The sequence below is a fragment of the Alternaria atra genome (genome assembly GCF_907166805.1).
Source record: "Alternaria atra isolate CS162 genome assembly, contig: 37, whole genome shotgun sequence".
Classification (NCBI taxonomy): domain Eukaryota; kingdom Fungi; phylum Ascomycota; class Dothideomycetes; order Pleosporales; family Pleosporaceae; genus Alternaria; species Alternaria atra.
Genome location: NW_025091336.1, coordinates 726685 through 747338, shown reverse-complemented (window position 1 = coordinate 747338; position 20654 = coordinate 726685). Strand labels below are relative to the sequence as shown.

The 20654-nt window shown below is 51.4% G+C and overlaps 6 protein-coding genes across 6 annotated transcripts; 4 read left to right on the top strand and 2 right to left on the bottom strand.

Annotated features, from left to right (window-relative positions):
• Positions 1 to 8002: 8002 nt before the first annotated feature.
• On the top strand, positions 8003 to 8947 carry ALTATR162_LOCUS11980 (uncharacterized protein; the record flags this gene model as incomplete). Its single annotated transcript, XM_043319624.1, has 3 exons — positions 8003 to 8125; positions 8698 to 8850; positions 8903 to 8947. 3 exons carry the CDS (start codon positions 8003 to 8005, stop codon positions 8945 to 8947), a joined length of 321 nt encoding a protein of 106 aa, XP_043175559.1.
• A 216-nt stretch (positions 8948 to 9163) lies between these two features.
• Positions 9164 to 10915, top strand: ALTATR162_LOCUS11979 (uncharacterized protein; the record flags this gene model as incomplete). Its single annotated transcript, XM_043319623.1, has 1 exon — positions 9164 to 10915. The coding sequence occupies one exon, from the start codon at positions 9164 to 9166 to the stop codon at positions 10913 to 10915; it is 1752 nt and encodes a 583-aa protein (XP_043175558.1).
• A 1998-nt stretch (positions 10916 to 12913) lies between these two features.
• ALTATR162_LOCUS11978 (uncharacterized protein) lies at positions 12914 to 13408 on the bottom strand (the record flags this gene model as incomplete). Its single annotated transcript, XM_043319622.1, has 1 exon — positions 12914 to 13408. One exon carries the CDS (start codon positions 13406 to 13408, stop codon positions 12914 to 12916), a length of 495 nt encoding a protein of 164 aa, XP_043175557.1.
• Positions 13409 to 16296: 2888 nt separating this feature from the next.
• ALTATR162_LOCUS11977 (uncharacterized protein) lies at positions 16297 to 17292 on the top strand (the record flags this gene model as incomplete). The annotated part of the gene is made up of 1 exon (XM_043319621.1): positions 16297 to 17292. One exon carries the CDS (start codon positions 16297 to 16299, stop codon positions 17290 to 17292), a length of 996 nt encoding a protein of 331 aa, XP_043175556.1.
• Positions 17293 to 17424: 132 nt separating this feature from the next.
• ALTATR162_LOCUS11976 (uncharacterized protein) lies at positions 17425 to 19157 on the bottom strand (the record flags this gene model as incomplete). Its single annotated transcript, XM_043319620.1, has 3 exons — positions 17425 to 17615; positions 17666 to 18536; positions 18639 to 19157. 3 exons carry the CDS (start codon positions 19155 to 19157, stop codon positions 17425 to 17427), a joined length of 1581 nt encoding a protein of 526 aa, XP_043175555.1.
• Positions 19158 to 19384: 227 nt separating this feature from the next.
• On the top strand, positions 19385 to 19972 carry ALTATR162_LOCUS11975 (uncharacterized protein; the record flags this gene model as incomplete). Its single annotated transcript, XM_043319619.1, has 2 exons — positions 19385 to 19676; positions 19803 to 19972. 2 exons carry the CDS (start codon positions 19385 to 19387, stop codon positions 19970 to 19972), a joined length of 462 nt encoding a protein of 153 aa, XP_043175554.1.
• Positions 19973 to 20654: the final 682 nt, after the last annotated feature.

Genomic DNA, 20654 nt, shown 5'->3' with positions numbered 1-20654 from the left:
TATACAGTCCAAGCAAGATCTGACCGACTCATTAGTGATTCCCTGGATCATTTGCGAATGTGATACTTACCTTCTCAATGTAGCGTACCCCAATAATTAAACCATCCTAGTCCTCAATGGCTCTCGTCACTAAAATCTAGGTTGCTCTTGTCAAGACATGGCAGACATGAGACAACTGTGCCAGTATACTTATCGCCCATGCAGCTGGGTAGTTCGCGTTGCGCGAGGGCCACGAGTGAGTTTCTGAGTGACGTAACCTTGCCTTCTTCGTTCTTCTCGGTGTAGTCGGGTGGCGGTAGAAGTTGCGACGGCGACCCCGATTTCAGTGAGTCACGAATAATCTTCACCGAGGAAACGAATTGGCGCTCAGCGTGCTCCTCTGACGCGTTGGTCTTGGAGAGTTCGAACTTGTTCAATTTGCCATCGATAAAACGGTTTACAGTCGGCAGATACCAATGCTCTCCAGCAGAAGATCCGAAACAAACAGAAGTAGGTAAGGCTGGACCCAGTTGGAAATGGAAGTTATGGCTCCGTTTGGATGGAAAAGCTGGTCAAAGGCGAACATCGCACGCAGGAACAAGCCGTTAAGATTGTGAGGAAACATCCGGGCGTAGATCACGCCTCTGAGCGGAAGGCTCTGGCGAAGTTCTTCAAATTGCATGTAAGTTTATTAACGTCGCATCGAAAATCTATAGCAACAACCATCTAGTGCATACAGTGCATATTACAGGTTCGACCATTCTAGCTGCTATTTCGTAGTCCACGACTGACCTTTACAGTGCTTGCTTCGTCGAATCGTTCGATTGTTATGAAGATGAGAAACAAGTTTCTATCGCGATGGAGTACCTTCCGCATGGCGACCCAGAAAACTACTACGAGAGCCTGAAGAGTCCGCTTTCAGGAAGTGAGATCTAGCAGATCGCATCTCAGATACTAGAAGTTCTCGTATACATGCACGACGATGGATATGTTCATCGCCATCTCAAGCCATTCAATATCCTCATTAAAGCGCACTGTTCCAGACGGTGGGTTAGGATCGGTGATCTCGGCTTCAGTAAGCGTACGGAAAAGGGAACAGCACTGCAAACCTATACTGGTACACCAGACTTTCTGGCCCCTGAGGTTCTAGTAGAGACTGGCTTTCTCCACTGTTAGTCAGTCACTAGGCGCGGTGTATATACCGTTGCTGTGAATATGTGGTCGTTCGGTAAACTCATCTTCCAGGTATTAAATCAGAAAGAGCCTTTCGCGAACTTATCATATGTTACAGGTAGTGGACGACGACTTAGCTAAGATCTGACTACCTAACGAAGAGATGATGGTAGCTGATTGCGATCATTATCAACTATGCACATATAACGATACTGAATTTCGAGAGAAGCTCATTGGTTTCTGTCATGAGAAGCTCCTAGAAGCACACAACAGAACGTTGGCGAGGTTAGAAAGACCATCTGTGGCTTTAAGCACCGGCTTAGGCGGGGTGTCGGCTGCGTCTTCACCTTTATAATGAGCGTCACTCCATCCACTTATTGAGGACGCATATTCCCACTAACATATACTATTTACTATATCACTACCGCTATACAACATCTAGACAACTATATGTATCAACGTTCGCTATTCACGAGAATCAAGGATGACAAAAGGGTCAAGATAGTAACATGTGCATTCCCAGTGCTCACCTTGTCCTCATGTCAGACTTTGGAAGAGAGCCGTAGTGAGCATGTCAACGTAAGAGTGCAATTCTCGGCAATGAGACTTCGTGAACACCCAGGTAAACTACGTTATCGCGGGCAAACGGATCTGACATTGAGAAGCAAACCTCCTGGGAAGTATTCTTGTGCAAATCTAGCGCTACAAGACCGACCACGCGTAACTCATGCGGGGTTCACTAGCCATTCGAGGCAGCAAAACCCCTCAATCCAGCGCCAACAACGCGGCTCAAGCTCTTGCTCAGGCCCCTCTTGTCAGCATCACTATTGATTACCTCATCCGCTATGTCGACCCAGAACAACACCATGAATGCGGAGAGCTCTAATGATCTCAACCAAGGCCGAAGAGATCGCGATCAGATGTAATGTTGCGAACCCCAGTCACCGATCCTCTGAGATAAGCAAACAGCCGTGGATGGCGCGAAGCCATCCTATCCCCATGTCCAACGGCTTCATCGGTCCTTCTTTCGGAGAGATCATAACCGTTTTCTTGCTGATCATGAACGGAATGAGTACTACACAGTCAGCCCTAAACAGCCAGTACTCTTGCACCCCTCACCACAATATTCCCGGTTTTCTTGCTTCACTCAACAAGTTCAACCAGTTGGACGCTGTTGAGCATAATGTGTAAGGATGGCCGTTGTTTGTCTGTCCGTTTTGGTACTTCCCGTAAGCTGGAAATGGGAGATGAGGATGCGCCGGCATTACTGCAACAGGAAATGGGTGTGTTTACGGGACGCTGCACCAGTGCCCAATCAATCTTGCTCTACTTTCGTTGGGGAGGACGCACGCGCAGGGTATCGATTTCCAGCTCACTCACCCGGCCGCTCAGATCTGCTCCTGCACATCTTGCAGCATCGGAGGCGTTTCAAACATCAAGCGAACGACTAGGCCAAACGATGTGAACGGCTCATCATGGCATCATCGTAGAATTCTATCTGCCTGCAGGATCACACAGTGGTTAATTTCGGTGGCATGGTGGGAAGTAAGGTTGACGCGTAACTGCGATTGACTTGTCCAGCCAAACGGTCCGCACCGAAGTGTTCGATCATGCAATGCCTGCAGTGGTCGAAACTTTCGACTTCGATTGAACCTACCAGACCACACCCCTTGCAGCGATCGGGAGGATAGTAGAGCTGTGGAGACAAGTAGACCAGCACTTCTGTGATTGGTGTGCATGAGTGTGTGAGGGTATCGCCGTGCAGCTCGCAAATATTTCCTCAAACCGACATGAGGTCAGAACCATAGCTCACGTTACGGAATACGATGTAGCGCGCCCAGATTTAGGGCTGTCTGTCGACGAATGTGGTGGCGGTTGTAGCTGCGCACCGCATCACTGTCGTCCGGATCCGTTGTGCAATGTCTTCCGCTAAGCCGAAAAAAATCGGTATCAAAATACCAAATCGTCGTCGGCCTGGCGGTCCGCTCAAGATGTATTGGGTCCATTGCCAAATGACTCGGTTTCGTCCTGTTCGACCTGCCTCTCCGCAATTTCCACCTCAGATCCACGTGGCAAAGGTTGTCGAAACAACCAAGTTGCCCTATTAGTCAAACGGACTTGAAGAGGTACACGGATGAACGTGGTGCAACTATGATGAACGTCCAGTGCGGTAGGGCTATTTCGTGATCCGCGCACGACGACACCAGATCTTGGAGTGATTGAGGGCCAGTACAACCTCGCGGATCCGCGTCTAGACGCACGAAAGGTTTTGCGCACGAAAAGACTTGCGAATACGGAGTGACCCGCTTGGTGAAACGGCGTCACTCGCGTTCGCGATGCGGGTATGAGCGAACGTATGTGACGACCTCACTCTTAAGAGGGGCTGTGGATTTGTGGCTGAACAAACTTCGTCAGGTGGGTATGTACCTGGACTACCTAGCTTAGGTCGGCATATTCAACGGTTGTAGCAGCAGTGAAGCAACGGTCGTAGTACAGTAGTGGAAAGCTGACAGCTCAAGTGCGCAATCTCGAGGCGCTTGTATGTACGAATTTGGACATGATATCTGTCGTAAGGCATGCCGGGTTTGGCAGAAGCCTCCGATGATGTTCAGTGGATTCGCCAATCCTGCTATGACACGAAGGTTTGCTCCAGAAAGGTTTTCAACGCACGTCATTCCGTCAAGTACTGCACTTACAGAACACAAATTTAACCCAGACGTTAGAGATAGTGAAGCACGCACTTCAATGCAGTACCCAGCCTCCAATGGCTTGAAACACTGCTGGTGCGATGTCGTACCAGAATGCAAGCTATTTCGTTCAATAATCGAATCCTTCGTGCGAATAGGATCAATTCAATTTTCCGGACACAACACCGGCTTGGCTCATTCGCCGAAACCCGTTACGCTGGGCACCAGGGCGACCAAGATAGGGATGTAGCCGGTTAGTGAAACTGCTGAACGCAAGCAAGTAACAGAAGGCTAGTCGCCTGCAGTAACTCCAGCAGATGTCAGATAACTAGATGGGAAGTTTAGTGAGGTTGCAAGCGCCACTGCGGAAGGGTCCAGCCCCGAGCGATGACTGAGTCATTCACTGGGCGAGAGTGTTTTCTCCGTTGACGTTGTAATACGACTGCGCTGCCCACTCTTGGAAGCCCGTATGTTGCCCGAGTTGACAGGACATTTCAAAACTGACTGTGCGTTGTGGCGGAAGATCCACGGCAATGTTAGACGATCTATTGATATGCTAGTCGCTAGCTTGCCCATCGTCACGCGCCATGGCGGACGTATACCATGGTGTTTAAGGAAATCCGGCAGCGTGCTCGAAGCCACGAGAGAAGAATTCAGCGCCGCTGTTTCTGACGCACGATGGTCGTGGCGATGTTCCTGGAGAATGTGCCGAGGTTCAGGCGACCAAGACAGATAACGTGGTATGAAGCCGATAGCGGGAGGTTACGGGTATGTCAAGTGCCATGAAACCACGCAGTGGGCGATGTACTTAGCAGCAACTCCAGCGAGTCTATAGCAGCTAAGAGTGTTGTTTGCTTGCGGTGCTTCTCATAATTCCCAACAGGGTCTTAAATGAGGCGTCGATTTATGCTCCGCATGCTACTGCAATACGGCTAATTATTTCCTGTACTCGAGTTAACCTCAGGAGAATATTTGCTGCAGGTTGCTGGTTATCAAGTTCACGTGGCACCCGCACTTACACTTTCAGCTACAGCTGCGCGGGCCGGACCCCTCCACAACGCTTGACAAATAGGCGTTCGACATTGGCCGAAGTGGCCCCGAAACAAGCTTTCCTTTTGGTCCCTGTAGAGGAGTTCGCCGCACACAAGTGTTCGCATTCGTTGCGCTCCGCGGATGATAGCCGCTTAGCGCATTGCTAGCAGATTTTATCCGTACGATCCGGATCTCCAGGATCGTCCAGGGACCTCATACTCCAGCGTAGATCATCCCCGTCATGTGCACATATCTGCGCACCTGTGATTGCTGGCCTAGTGGAGTTTGCCGAACGGTGAGGTCGGTTATCTCAAGGGAAATGGATGCTGAGGGCGGATCATGCCGTGAGTAGTGCCAAGGTGCACTACCAATCAATAGAACTCGCCGGGGGTAATCCTAGGTAGACTGAACGCCGGAAGGGCTTGATCGTCATGGTATCTTCCCCCCGTCGACAAGACGGCAGGACGGCTTTCTCAACGTTTGTTGAAAGAGTGCTCAAAATCCGAGGAAGCTGACTCAAGTTGGCTTTTGTGACAAGCGGATGTTGAGTCGCCTCTTCCTTTCCATTGCGAAACCATCCGGTGCGGAGCAAGGCAGTGAAAAACGAAGCGAATACGGGCATGTAATAGCTGCGACATGAGAGACCCCATCACAGCACTGCTGTGCACTTGCGCGTCGCGGCGTGATGGTTGACCGGTTGCTGCAGAATGTCACATAGCAACATTGTGGTGATCGTGCCTACACCAGAAGTAGAATCGATACAGGAGTCTGCGACTGGGCCATGATCGTACCGTACGTAACAAGACCCTGCTATGTTATTAGCGTGTCGTGGTTGATGTGCGAATGCATCACATCATCCAAGTTGTGCTGATCGTAGCCGATTTTCGCCTACCCGCGCACTTGAAGTCACACTTGCTGCCACCTGCTTTTCGGAAGCAATCCGGGGCAGGCGAGACACTGGCGTAGGCCCAATGAGTTATTCACAGAGGACTGTTCCAAAACCGACAAGGTACAATTCTTGGTTTGACGATTCGTGGGCTCAGCTGAACTTCTGGTCATAGCAGTGGGAATAGCGTGACTAAGAGTGATGCGATAGGTCTGGTACTCCAAGAATCAGACCACGACGACACGGTCGAGCACGTGGGTGTTTTGACGACCCCATAAACTAATTCGCGTCAGCGCTATTGCAATCGAAATGCGAACAGTGCAAGGAAGACTAGGTTAGTACAGTCTGCCATAATCTGATCACCAGGTTGAGAGTGGACTCACTGATCAACGACAAATTGTGAACGTGCGGCCTGAGTCGATGCTGGTTGTATATATGTCCGGGACCTATATTTGCTTTCTTTAAGAGCTTGTAAAGCAACGATGTTCCCAGTCAAAGCCGTGCATTGGAGGCGCGCGCTGCGGCCGGCAAACATGCGTAACCCAGCTATGAATTGCCCTTCAAAGACACTTACTTCATGCCGGTGGAGAGCTAGCACATGTTGAGTTGTTTCCTCACGGGTTGTCTTCTCGCTGAGACCCCGAAGTATCTAGCGATAGCCGTTGGAACCTGGTTGTTGTCAGGCGCGGTGTCAGCAAGCCTCAATAATGATGCTAACGCATGGATGCGAGACGAGTGATGCCCGTCCTAACCAAAGGGGGACGATACCTGCAATGCCGCCCGGCCGAAAAGGGCGAAGTGCGTGACTTGCAGGACAGCACTGACTCGTACCTCAGAATTCTGGCTGCGGACCGGACTTGATAGCGCCGTTCGCTGTCTGGCTAATCGGCGCAGAGTACATCATCGGCTATAGATGACGTTCCTGACTAGATGATGAGTTATCGACTGAGCTTGCAAGGGACGATCAAGGCTGAAGCGCACGTCTGGGGAGAGAGCAGACGCGGCTCTATCCCTGGCCCTCAACGGCAAGGATGTCACGTCAGTCACCAAGCTGCCTTTGCAGTAGACCATGCAGTTCTGTTGCTGCAACTGCACCAGGACCCGCTTGGTCGTCACGTCTCAGCTGCATCGTCGTCACGTCTCAGCTGCATCGTCGTCATTGTCAGCCCCGCGTCTATTGCCTGGATAGCGATAGCTTTCGAAGCTGAGTAGCATGGCGATAGCATTGGCGAGCTTTGAGATGTGTGAATGGGCGGCAGTGGGTGCCGCGACTCCACAACTCCATGGAATGCTTGCGTGAAGCAAGCATCACTGCAAATCTCAGGCATACATACATAGCTCCATCTTACACGGACTATTGGAGAAGTTCGCAGGTCACGGCGTGCTGAGCGGTGCAATTTTTCAGATGGAGTGTGATGGGCGTGCATGATTCTCTCCAGGATGAGGAGGAAGGACTTCATAGTGGCACGTGCACGCTATGCTGTGTTCAGTCGTCACTTGACCTCGATAGACGCAAGGCGAATGCAGAACCAGACGGAACCTGCGCGGAGATGCGCAATGCTCGGAAGATTATCTGTCGCCCTGGATGTACCCAGCCTCTGGTGGTGCGGCGTTTGCATGGCCGCAGTGAATACTAGAGGTAGGGGTTGGTCGACAACACCGGGGCAGGGCCAGGAAGCAGACGCGACCGTGTGAAACATAGCGCACCGTCCCGGATCCGCGTGGAATAGACCAGTCTGCGTGGTCCTTGGCCACTCTTCCTTATGACGCTTGTTCTCATTCGGATTCGCATATCCTCATCCCAGTCGCCATGCTGGACGTCTGCGCTGTGCCTTGTTCCGGCTGCATCCTGCTCTCTTGGCCATCTCCGCACTGCTTCCTCAGCATCCGACCGACTTCGGGCCTGCTGAAGCGACGCGGAAGGGCCGCATTGCTCACGCTGACCCGATACTCGTCTTCAATGCAGTCCGACGACCGTTTCTGGGTCCAGGACGTTGCGGGATGAAAAGAGTTTCGCGTGCTGCCTCACCAGCGGCCGCCGTCCAGGAACATGAAGCTTACGCTGTCCTAACGTCAGGCCCTGGCAGCTGTGGAGTCATGGCACACTAGTTTAGCTGGTAATGGTGCGGTGGGCGGCGGTGGAGAGGGCGCAGGGAATGCTGCTTGTGCGCGTTGATCGTCTCATGGGCCAGACCCACGAACTGGCGGATGGCTGGAGGCGAACGTCCCAGCAGGACTGCCTCACATGTCCAGTGTCTCCGTCCAGGGCCTAGCAGTGCGCTCAGCAGGGGGCGATCGCCGCGCTACTGTGGCCATCAACTGTCTGCCATCCGAACCAGGTAAAGCCTTCCTAGCGGCCAGTCTCACAGTGTGTCATGGCCGCCGGAGACAAGCGTTTTCCTCCCAGGCACTTCATCACGACGTATTGCCTTCGTGCTCTGTCGCAAGTCGTGCATATTCCCTCACGCTTCACCTGCCCCATCCATTAGAGTCATTGCCAGGAGTCGCCAATTATCTCCGACAGCCCATCCTAGCTGTCATAGGCTGGATAGCGTCTAATCGCAAGGAGCCATGTCCATGTCCACTGGCTGATGCCGCCGTTGCTACTATTACCTCCACTCCCTATTATCGTCCCAGGGCCTACCTACCCTGGCATCCTTGTTGCTTCGCAATTCGCCGACGCATCGATATTAACCCCCAATTATACATACTTGTACCCGTTCCCTGGACCGCTCTCTGGTACATCCTGTCGGCGACTTACACTCTCCATATTGTTGTTTGCATCTGCAGCGCCAGTACGTGCACAGTCCTGCCTCTCTACCACCTTGTGGCTTGACGACCATCCAAACAATTTCTGACCCTTTATACAGTTCATCCACTGCTGCTGCAACCCATCACGACGGCCAACGCATAATTCTCGTCCTCTAAGCGAGATCACAGACTGGACTCGGGATAGAGCTATCCATCTGCATCGTCAACGCACCTGCCCCGCCTTTCGTCCCGCCCATCTCCAACCTCAACATCTGGAACGACACTGTTTGTCTCGACATATCTCACTCTCTACAACACTCATTTGTTCCAACATTGACACTGGTAAGTTCCTATTCTATCACCCGCTGCTGTTGCACGCGCTGATTGGTCACAGCGGCTTATACTAAAACTGGTATTCCAAGTTCTTGGTCTTGTGTAACATCTGCACGTTTCCCGTTCCATCCGTTGACATATCGGAATTCGACTGCTGTGCGATCGAAGATCATTTCTTATGGTTTTCTGCTGATTTAAGCGATTAACCCATATCGCCTCTCTGGATCACTTTCGATACGATACGGCCATCTAATTACGGAATCGAATCCCTCGAAAGCCACTCTTCCCCATGTTGCAAGGTATCAGGGCATCGACTCTGACGATGCCTCCCTTCGGACATGACATGTCCCTCGGTGGCGTACAAAAGGTGGAAGGCTACAGCGATACGGATTCGTGGAACTGGCCTCAACAACCGACCTCTCACCAAGCTTCGTACCCGAACATATTCGATCCCTCCATGTACGCCAGCTTCACTCCTCCAATGCAACAGCAAGTTCGCCAACCGCCTCGCCATCACTCAATTGCCACATCTCGCGTCGTTTCAACTGCGACTAGCACGCCACCACCCCCCAGGCCCCAGGTCACAGGAAACATGGTCAAAGCGCAGCCAGCATTCAAGCCCACATGGCAGGGGTTCCTAGATACTACCAAAGATGCCATGACCGTCGTGGAAGCTGCACTCCAGGGCCGCCTTAGCCATATCAGTCGCAGACCGCACGACAAAGAGCGCGCAGAGATGCTTACTTCCGGAACCGTTTTGGTGTACGAGGAGAACGCTTCCGGTATCAAGCGATGGACCGATGCTGTCCATTGGTCCCCAAGCCGGGTGATGAACAACTGCCTTATCTACCGCCAGCTCGTCCGAGCCTTGAAGCCTGAGGAGAAGAAGTCGGCTCTCAACCCATCGTGCGGAACCAAGAGGAAGCGCAAGGAAAACAGCGGCCCGGTTAGGTCCAAGACTGGCGAAGTGCTAGAGAACTCCGAGGATGAATACGAGAATCCCTCTTTCGACGCTTCGCTACCCGGCGATGTCGACTCCATGAACAAGGTGTACGCCAACTTCGCTCAAAGTTTAACCCCCGATCAACAACGACGGTTCTGCGGCTCCCTCATCGATAGCTACGAGTTCAAAGAAGGCGGCTTGATGAAGAAGACCATCTCGGTCAAGTACCAGGGCACTCACCACCATGTCATCTCCTACTACAGTCTTGAAGACGTCGTCAGCGGGAAGCTCAAGCGACCGTTTCAAGACCCAAAGCTAGCCGACATTCAGCCAAGACCAGAGCTTCTGAATGGTTGGAAGGTCAGCCTCGAGGACGAGGAGACCAAGGATATGCCCCTTGTAGCAGGATACCCACACCACATCCAGCCAAGTCATGTGCAGCATCATGTCATCGGAGCTGTAACTCAATCCATCGGCGCACAGGGTCAGATTCAGACGCATGCTCCTCTTCACCTAACGGTTCCCGACTACTGGCATGGACCCCAGGTTTCGCAGTACTCGTCGAGCCACCATAGCCCCCAACACTACGCAACACCCCAGCCTGTAGCACCTCAGTTCTCGGCTCACCAGCCGCCACACCAATACTCTGTCCCGCAACCCTCGTCGCAGCACTACGCCCATCCTCCATCCCCTCAACCATACTCTTCGCCGCATTCAGCAACCTCTCAGTATTCCGCGCAAGCTGCGCCGTCTTCACACTACACGCCGCAACCACAATCTGCTCGCCACTACTCTTTCGACCCTCCGTCGGCTACATCAGCAAGCTCGTACTCTCAGCATGCGCCTACCTCACAATATCAGGCACCACAGCCTGCACCATATGCATTGCCTCAATCTGCCGGCTTTGAGGCACAGACCTTGCCTCAACAAGGCTCACCAGTCGGTCCTCAACAGACGCAAGTCCCTGGACCGCAACATGACCAACAAAGGAGGGCCTCAGCACCTGTGGCTCTCCAACCATTCACTCAGCCTCAATTCCCCGCGGCTCCCCACCCTCACTCATACTACGTAACGGATCAGAAGTACGTCCCAGAACAAAAGTACACATCTAATGCGCACCACGGTTACTAAGGTGCTGTCGCCTTGCATCATTTCACACATTTTCGATATATCCACACGATCTACAGCGCATACACGAGACATTCATGGAGGATTGTTTGGTTGCGATACCCCCTTAGCGACATTTCCTTTGGCGAAGGCGGCACTTTCTCAATACCGGCATTTTGGCTCATGGTAACCCAGTTATCCTCTTTCCTACGGGTACGGTCGGAGTTGTTGGTCCTTTCGTTCTCCTTGCTTAAGTTTATCGACTTTTGTACATGTGCTCCAATCAGTCTGTTCAGCATGGTAGTCTTCTCTACCAAAAGCATCTCTCATGTTCTACTTCGTACGGTCGTCTATGATACCTGGTCGCATTACATTGCATGTATTTCCTCTCGTTTCTATTGCCATGCCTGCTTACTCTTACCGACATACCCTTGTACAAATATAATCCGATGAATGTAGTTAGTGCTCTATAGTAGCAATGTTTACCATTAAACACCGCGGAAACGCGCGATGAATCAAATAAATCAACCATCCTATCAAAACATTACGCTTCATTTATCTTGTGCCGTATTTCAAAACGTGTCCACTTGGTTGACTATCGTTTGCTCTTTGTCGATGTGCGGGCTGTCGCCTGCCGGTGCAGTCGTACGATTATTCCTACTAGGCGGATCACGAAACACGACAACTACATGACCCATCCCAGACATCAACCTTCTATACTACCCAAAGCGGAAAGAGAGACAACGAAAGTTTCTACGCTGCATTCCCACGCTAAGTGCACAGCACAACAACCGTGCCGCAGCGGAATCCGGCCCTATCCTACTGGCCAACGGAGTTCCCCTTTCATAGGAACGAATATCACATCATTCACATCACATCTTGGCCACGCCGCGCTGCATCGCCGCGATATGGTTATTACGCAACGCACATCGATGACAGGATTCCGATTCGCGAGATGCGGCGACCGGGCCAATCGGCACAGCAGCATCAACAGCAAAAGCTTCTGGGATTGAGAAAGGGATCGAGAAAGGGATTGCTGGACTGAGTAGTTGGTGTGATGGTGGCGTGCGGGACGGGATGGCTAGGTTGAGATCTCGGTGAGATTTTGAACGAGTAAAGGTGGAGCATTTGGATTGGGAGAAGTGGATTGATGGAGAAAATGGCACGGCCCCAAGATTGTTGGAAGGGATGAAGAGTTGCAAGTATACGCGTGAGTGCTTGGCGATGGTGACTGAGATGTATGTTTTTAGTGCCGGCGCATCGCTGCATGTCACACGGATGGTATGCTTCCTATAGGATGGAGTTTTGTTCTGGCTACAGGGCTGCAAGTATGTGCTGCATAAAATTCAATCGCGGCTCGATGTGCGTGATGGAATCTGCGACTCATGGTCGCGCTCCTTCATGGCTGTACCTTCCTTCGTTCAGTACTTCTTGGAAAACGTTGCATGGATGACCTCGGGTGGTATGAGTGCGAAAAGTGTCATACAACGAATTGCTATAATGGACGAGCTTCGTGTCCTCCGTGATTTGATTGCCAAGGGTTGTGTGTGATACTGCGACTGCGCATCCATTAACGGGGAAGAAGAAGCCACAGATCTGACTTGACATACTGCATATGCCCTTGTAATCGTTGTCAGACGCGTATTTCAGGGGCGCAATGTTCGTAGTAGCTGTTGGCTGTCCCGCTGGAGCGTCATGTGTCACCACACTATGATTACAGTGCGCATCCATCAACTGAGCAACTTCCAAATCACTGTGCATGCTCAATCGGATGCCGTAGAATGTACTCGTTCTCTGAGTATGTTCGTTGTATATAGGTCGTCATTGCGCGAATATGATGAGTAGTGTAGAGAACGTGCCATCCCGAGGAGCCGCGTCGCGTGCGATCTCGCTTGTTCCTCCAGCCACTCACTTTCCTCCTACCATTCCGTTTTGTCCCATCATCCCAACACTGCAATCCATCAACGAAAACCTCAGACGTCCATTACTTCTCATTGCGCATTCCAATAACATGGCTTCAGCTCATGTATCCTTTGTAGGGTGCTTCCATTGCTGGTATGAGACGTAAGCCTGGAAGCCGGAGATTCCGAGGCCTAGGATCCCAATGAATACCGCGATGAAGACACCGATCATTGTTGCCATCAACATGTACCTCTGTACACTATACTTCTGGAACCAATTCTCCCAGTCGTGGCGAGGGGTTGGATGCTGCATCTCGTCGTAGATCTCCTTCAGGCGAATACCAAAGTAGGTGTGGTCGACCTCGGGGTCATCCTTCCGTCGGTATCGCGATACGTCGTATTGCAGCAGATCCAGATCAAATTCGTATCTCGAAACGAGTGCTTCGGACCGATCATCTTTGAATAGGATGCAGTACAGCGTGTCCAAGACTTCCAGTGCGAGTAATCGAGGGACCAAATAACGACTCTTGTCTGGTCGATTTGCTAACAACATCTCCTTCAGTACGGCGGAACAATGAAAAACTCGGATGATCTTTTTCTTTCCGCTGTAGTTCATCGTTAGGTGGCTACGCAGATCATCAGTCGGTTCAAGCCTGAACCCAGCCTTCACAAGTTTACTTGCAGTCAGGGAATCCAGAAAATCGGACAGTCTCATGTCGTTGAGGCTGTTTGCTAGGAAACCAGCGCTTGTATGTGGGAATGCTTCGGAAACGAACGACGTGGCTGTTAAATTGCTGCGCCACGAAATGGACGGGCCGCCTTCCTCAAGGAAATCCGCACAGTGGTGCGATGTTCCACAGTTGGTCATGAACATGATACTGGCTGCTATGTTTACCGCTCGGTCTTGGTCCGCGCCATCTGTACAAACTTTCCCGTCGGAATTTTCGACCGAAAAGTGAGATTTGGTAATGCGCTCCCGGTCCTTATCTGGGTCATCTCGAATAGTCTGAATGAGTCGGAGAAGATCGTCATGTGACGACAAGGCTGGAGACGAGCCTTTGGTGTATTCCGGCACGTATGCGGTAGTGAGAGTTCTGTACCGATCCCAGAATGTTTGAAGACGTTCTGCTCTACTCCACGGGCACTCTGCCTGACTGCACGTTGCGTCTCCAGTGCATGCGCTGCAGGTGTGCCAGTTCCACATGGCTTTGCCCAGCTTTTGCAACTGTTCGGAACTGACATTGTTCAACAGAAACGGTGTATCTAAGGTGGTCGTCATCAGAGGATGGTTTTAACACACTACCAACAATCGAGCATGAGGGGATGCTCCAAGGCTACTGCATGTTCTTGGAGCTCAGCCCTCCTAGGCGCATGCGAGGCAGAGCGACGCAAATGCATGATTGGTCGCCACTATTGCAAATCGATGTGGCTCTACCGCATCTGATTGGAGTTCTGAACGTCAAGGCAGTCTTCTGGGCAGAATTTTGCGCCGAAGCATCAACACCACGCAAATTGCCTTGCTTCTTACCGGTCATGTAGATCTACAGTGGGTTCTCGGCTCTGAGAAGTTGCAATGTCCCTCTTTCCTCGAGGTCTCCGCCGTTCCTGTTTTCCTGCGTACAGTATGCAGGCTCCTTCTACCACGACAACGTCTCCGGGTGGGGCGACGGCCAACAATAATCCTTGCAAACCTCTCGATACGATCAAGGGCTTAACGCGATTTGAACAAGATGTTGACGAGACGACCTCTCTTTATTTTGAAGATGTTGTACAGCGACTGAAAGGACCGCTCCTGTTAAGCTTGCGCAAATCCAGGAAAAACTTTCGGCCATTCGTCATACGTCTACTAGTCCTAGGTACGGACGAAAATTCGGCTAAACCTTACATTGTCGTTTTTTGCCCAGCCTGTGTAAGCGGTTTGGTTGAGAATTACTTCCGAAAAGACAGCTCTAAACGTCTTTGTCAGCCTGGCAAGGCTGGTCCGGCGTCGTTCGATGTGGTTGTTGAAGGCCACCCGATACAACCAACCACATCGCAACATCCCCACTCTACCTCTATCTGCATGGGCCACTCGACTACTGGTTCCAGGAGATTCAGGGATACTCCTCTCAAGATTGACGGAATCCATGGAACTCGATACGCTACGATGGGTGGTTACATCGTCGTAATCGACCAGGATGAGGGGCTGACGATGTACGGTTTGACTGCTGGCCATACCATTGTTCAAGATGTTCTTGAAGAAGAGGTCCAAAGCGAGCAGGCATATAAAGAACCGGATATAGAGGGAAGTCTTTTTCCTGACCTTGCTATTACTGCACCTTCGCAGGTGCCGAAAGCAGTGGCAAGCCGAGCGATGAACAACACCACATATAACCTTGCCACACATTCCCAGGAAGTGGGTGAGTGGTCAGGTACCGCAAGAGTCGCACCAGCATCTTTCTCCCCTCAAGCATGCGATCGAGATTGGGCTATATTGGAAGCAATAGCAGGCCAACCTGGCTGTGGTAATCAAGATGACCAGCCATTCGAAAGATATCTTCTAGGCGATCCCAGATCTGGTGCCGTATTGAGGGATGATCGAATGGAGATGAGTCTTCAGCCTCCATTTATAGGAAAGCTTTCTCGTCTTCCATCGTATGCACTATTGTCTTATGGGAGCGACTTCGTATGCGTTCACACCATCACAATGCGCAATGCTAGTGGTAAGTCACGAAATCTGATCCCTAGCATAAAACTCACACATCATAGGGATACCAGCAGGCACTTCGGGTACGTGGGTATCCACGGAAATGACGGAACCAGCGAGTAGCGTCCGGCATCAGAGCGCAGCAGCAAACGACCTAGACGATCAACCAAGCAGGAACATAACTGTCTTCGGACATGTAGTTGCAGATGACTCCCTAGGGGATGTTTACATGGTGCCTCTTTGCGATATTCTTGATGACATCAAACACGTTCTCGGCGCTCAAGGCGCAAGGTTACCAGAAAGCAATTCGGAGATAAGCACTATCCTGCGCAGAATGAACGACACCGCAATCACGAGTTCTGAAGCCGCGGCGGATGACCTGACAGCGACCCGGTTGTCTGTGAACGAAGCCGAAGCCACGTCCGATCCCCTCAACACTACGTTTTGTACACGATGCGGTTCCGAGAAGCACACAAGGGAATGGTGTGAAGTGATGACTTCCAGTGGCCGTGAAGAGAGTCTGGCATCTATAGTTGTTGCACCACATACTCCAAGCTCGAACTCGTTCAGCTATAAAGCTGGGAGCATGGTGTGGTATTGCTCTGCCTGTGGTGATGGCCCAAAAGGTGCGTGGCAGAACAGTTGCAGCAACTGTAGCCATCTGAGGTGCGGGAGATGTGTGACGGAGTGGGCAAAGTAGCGTAGCGCATTGATCATAGGTGGTTGGGTGGATGGCTGGTAGATGTCCTCCTCGCTAGTGCTCATCAAGTACCGTACAACACTGAACTCTTAGTTTCCACTCATCCCGTTTTTTCAATATGCCCCCCAAACGACGCGAGACCATACCGCCAGATTCAGTACCCGAGCCTAAAAGACGAGTTACCCGATCGTCTACGAAAGCTAAAGCAACAAACTCACAAAGTCAAATCAATCACGTGGCAGAATTAGATACTGAAGCTAGTGCTTCAGAACTTACATCGCATGCGAAAGGAGCCACGAAACGCGCCCCAAGCTCAAAGACGGCCAAGTTTGACGAAAATGATATCGCAAACGAGAGCTCAACACCATCCAACGTCACAACCCTAACCATCACACACGTCCTAGTAAAAAAACCAATTCAATGCCACCAATATACACCCACATCATTTTTCTCAACCCCATCACCAGCTCTAATCTTCACTCACGGCGCAGGCGGCACACTCTCCGCAGATGCAGTCGTAAACTTCTGCACCGGTTTTTCCTCGTCCCTCCCCGTCCTCGCATTCCAAGGCTCCATGAACCTCAAGGCGCGAACGAAAGGCTTCGACGCGTGCATCAATGAACTTTACTCTAGCCAGGAAACGGGGTATAAGGGAAAGGCGAAAGAGGAGGGTATAGAAAAGAGACTGCTGTTAGGCGGAAGAAGCATGGGTGCGCGCGCCGCTGTTATTGCTGCTAGTGATTGGTTAGCTGAACGAAACGACGACGTCGGAGACGAATGTAGTGTACAACTTGTACTGATATCTTATCCACTGCAGGGTCCTAAAGATGATTTGCGCGATCAGATCTTATTGGACCTGCCAGAGACTGTCAACATACTTTTCATAATCGGCGATAGAGATGCCATGTGTTCGCTAGATCTGCTGAACGAAACGAAGAGTAAGATGTCAGCGAAATCGCAACTCGTTGTTGTGAGGGGTGCGGATCACGGTATGCAGGTCAAGCCTGCTAGCATGACGAAGGAACTCGGAGAAGAGACGGGACGGGTGGCTGCGAGGTGGGTTGAGGAAGGGTTAGAGGAGGATGTGATATATATTGGCGAGGAAGAAGAATGAGTACCCTAGTAGAAGGCATGAGTAAAGATCGTTTCTCATACACCATGCTAAGCTTTCCATATTCGAAATTTTCCTTCACTATTTCTTCTCCGTCCCCAAACCAGGATGTCGATACCGTATTTCCTGATAAGACTAGAGTCGCATATCCTGCAGCCCTTGAGATACCTCCCCATCGTCGTCATCCTCATCCTCCTCAAGAGCGGAATCGTCATTTCCCTCCACCTCGGCTTCCGCCTCGATAGCTTTCATCCACTCAAAAACATCCATCTCGTCCTGTCGATCCTCTTCGAGGAACGTCCCCTCCTCTGCTTCTTGACCCACCACTGTACCTTCATCACAGCCACACCGCGCATTCAAGACGTCGCATCTCCACCCGCAGACTTCCCACCCACCTGCGCCTCTCCACCATCCTCCGCATCGCCATGCCCACCATCAGACACCCTACTCTTGAACGCCTTGAACTCCTTACTAACAATATCCCCCGTACCATCCCTCAACCTCCTCACCTCCACAACCCCACTCTTCTTCCTCAAAACCACACTATATACCCCCTCATCAACCACAACCCCTTTCAACCACCCCAAAAACTCCGTCGCGAAATTGATACACACATTCCCATCCCAGCAGTTTGTTCCCCTGCGCACCATACCAGGAATCTCATGCGTATTAAACGTCTGCAGACCCCTCAGGATACCAGCTTTACTCCTGAATCCCACGGTAATCTTGGGTACGCCGAGTAAGAAGGACTGGGCCCAGAACTTGAGGAGCTTGCGCTCGAATTTGAGCACGTCGCGGTGTTGTTGTTGGCGTGGGGGAGGAAGCTCTTCGCTGGTTTTTAGCTCGACCCATTGGGTAGGTTCGTCGGGATTGGTAGGTTTGGGTGCGAGGAGACCATCTACTTCACCACCGAGGATGAGGCTATGGGGTCCAAAGGATGTGTTGACGATGGAGCAATGTTGGGCATGGTTTGATACGATGCCCTTTTGGTGCTGCTCGATTTCTTCTCTCGATGTGTCTTTTGGAAGCGTGGGTATGAGTGTGAGTTTCTCGAACTTGTAACCCCAGTACGTCATCATCTCGCGTGATTGCTGGTCGGGGTGTTGGTAGCGAGGTGGTGGTCGGTCGCTTTCTGCTGCACGTTCGGCGGCTCGTGAGGGGAAGTCTTCTTCGATGTAGATGGTGCCGTTGTAGAGTGTTGCGAACATGCCGAATTCTGCGAAGTTGTCGAAGGGCGCTGTCATGATCTGATAGCTGTTAGCAACATCCCCGAGTCCAAAGCAGCAGCAAGGTAAGAAAGCTGATTTCGCTTACCTTGCCATATATTGCGCCAGTCCACTTCAACATACCTTGGTCATCATGCCTCTCCAGGTCATGAAGTCGGCCTTCACATCTTCCTTGCCCGTCTTGTCTTCCATGAGCGCCCTCAACAGACTGTCTAGATGTGGATCTTCCTTGTCCTCGTAGTGTTTGAAAGTCTCGAATCCCTCTTTCAGATCTACACCCATCGGCGGTGGTACATAGTAGTTGATGCCCGACTCATCTGCCTGGTATTCGTGGTTGTCATCGTATGAGAAGTGGGCGACTTCGCGTGGACGCTTTATCTTGGCTGACGCACCGCGGAAGCGATTGAGAGGCTGTACTGAGAATCTATGAACTGGTGCATCGGTTGTGGGAACGTCCATCGTGGAAGCTGATATCTCGGTATTCGTCGCTGTCGCTGAGGCTGGAGCTGAAACTACTGCTTGAGGGGGCGCGCGAGTTCTGGGTCGCTTCCGGGGCGGCGATCTATCTTCGGCATCGACAGATGGACTTGGCGACTGTGCCGCAATATCAGTAGGAGCCGCTGGTGGTGTTGAGTCCGTCATGATGTAATTGCGCGCCGATAAGGTCACAAGACTCGCACCAGGTTTCGCCGCGGGAGTGTCGCAATCCAAGAATCCCAGCCGCATCCCCCGCCAAACGGTACCTGACTAGCTACGGCGCGCCATTCGTTCCATCATATCCCAAACACAACCTCACTCCACATCTCATTCTCAAACTCTCCAAACATAGCACACCATCTGGCTTCATACGATCTTACACGTCGACCAGAATGGACAATCGCGCAATTCGCCTCCCGCCTACCACCCGGCGCAACATTTTCGCCGCCCACACCGCTCAACAACCAGAACAGCGACAACAACCACATCAACAAGCCCCTCGTCGCCAGAACCAAAACGTACCGTCCATCCGACCGGATAGCCGTGAGATAGAACAGGACATCTTCATGCAACCCGCCCAAGAAGAATTCGTCGAGCGCGATGCAATCGGAGAATATGTTGTAAAGGCGCCTACGCCAGTGTATAAAGATATGGGTGTGGGGAGTGAGGGGGATGAAGAGGCTGGTACGTTACATTCGCACATTTTCCCATTCCCATTTTACATATCCCGTCTTCCATGCGACCTGATGAGGAATGGCAGGAGGAAAACAAGAAATATGAGAGGATATGGATGAGCTGACAAGACTGTAGAACAAGAAAATGAAATGATAAACCTATACGGCAAAACAAACGCTCAGTGGGATGCTGTCGCCGTGGAAGAAGAGATCAGGGCTGCTCTTAAGAGTAGTTTGAAAAAGAAGGTTGCTAGTCTGGAGGATGATAGGTGGATGTTCGAGGGAGGGGGAGAGGGGAGGAAGTAAGTTTTCATCTCGCGGTCGTTGGATGTGTGATGGAGGGAATAGGAGGGAGGCGTTTGGTTGTATGATACCCTTGTATGCATATTTCGTTTTTGGGAACTGAGACATGGTTCGACTGATGTAGGTGATGTGGTTGATGTGGTAAGTCCTTGTGCAGTGTGAATGGTGAGATCGAAAAGATTTTGTGCTACCTTTACGTCGAGACTGAGTGGGGAGTGGAGTGCTGGTGCACTACAACTACATGTGAATCGTTCAAATTGATGTCATGGTCACTTCCTCGTGTAGGTATTCGAGGTAGTTTTGAAGATGTATCACAGAATAACATAGGGCCGTGTTGGATGTCAGATTTCTGGGTTGGTATACCTGACCGTGTCGTTTCCACTTGATGCATACATGAACGTGGAAGACTCACACTTGCTTCGCATAGGAACGTCGACAACCTTCAGAGAGGGCCAGAACAAATCAATTCGCGGATTTATACTCGTCGTCGCTGCCGCTCCTACTAAACCCCACCCTCACTCCTAATCCGACTGCCAGCCCAAACTCCCACCAAAAACACAAGCCCAAGGGGGTATCATATCAAAACACATCCGTTAACGCCTTTATTCCTCCATCCTTCCCCACCGCTGCCAAAGCTCAAACGCTGGTATCCATCACTGGAAACGAATTAACAAAACCGTTCCAA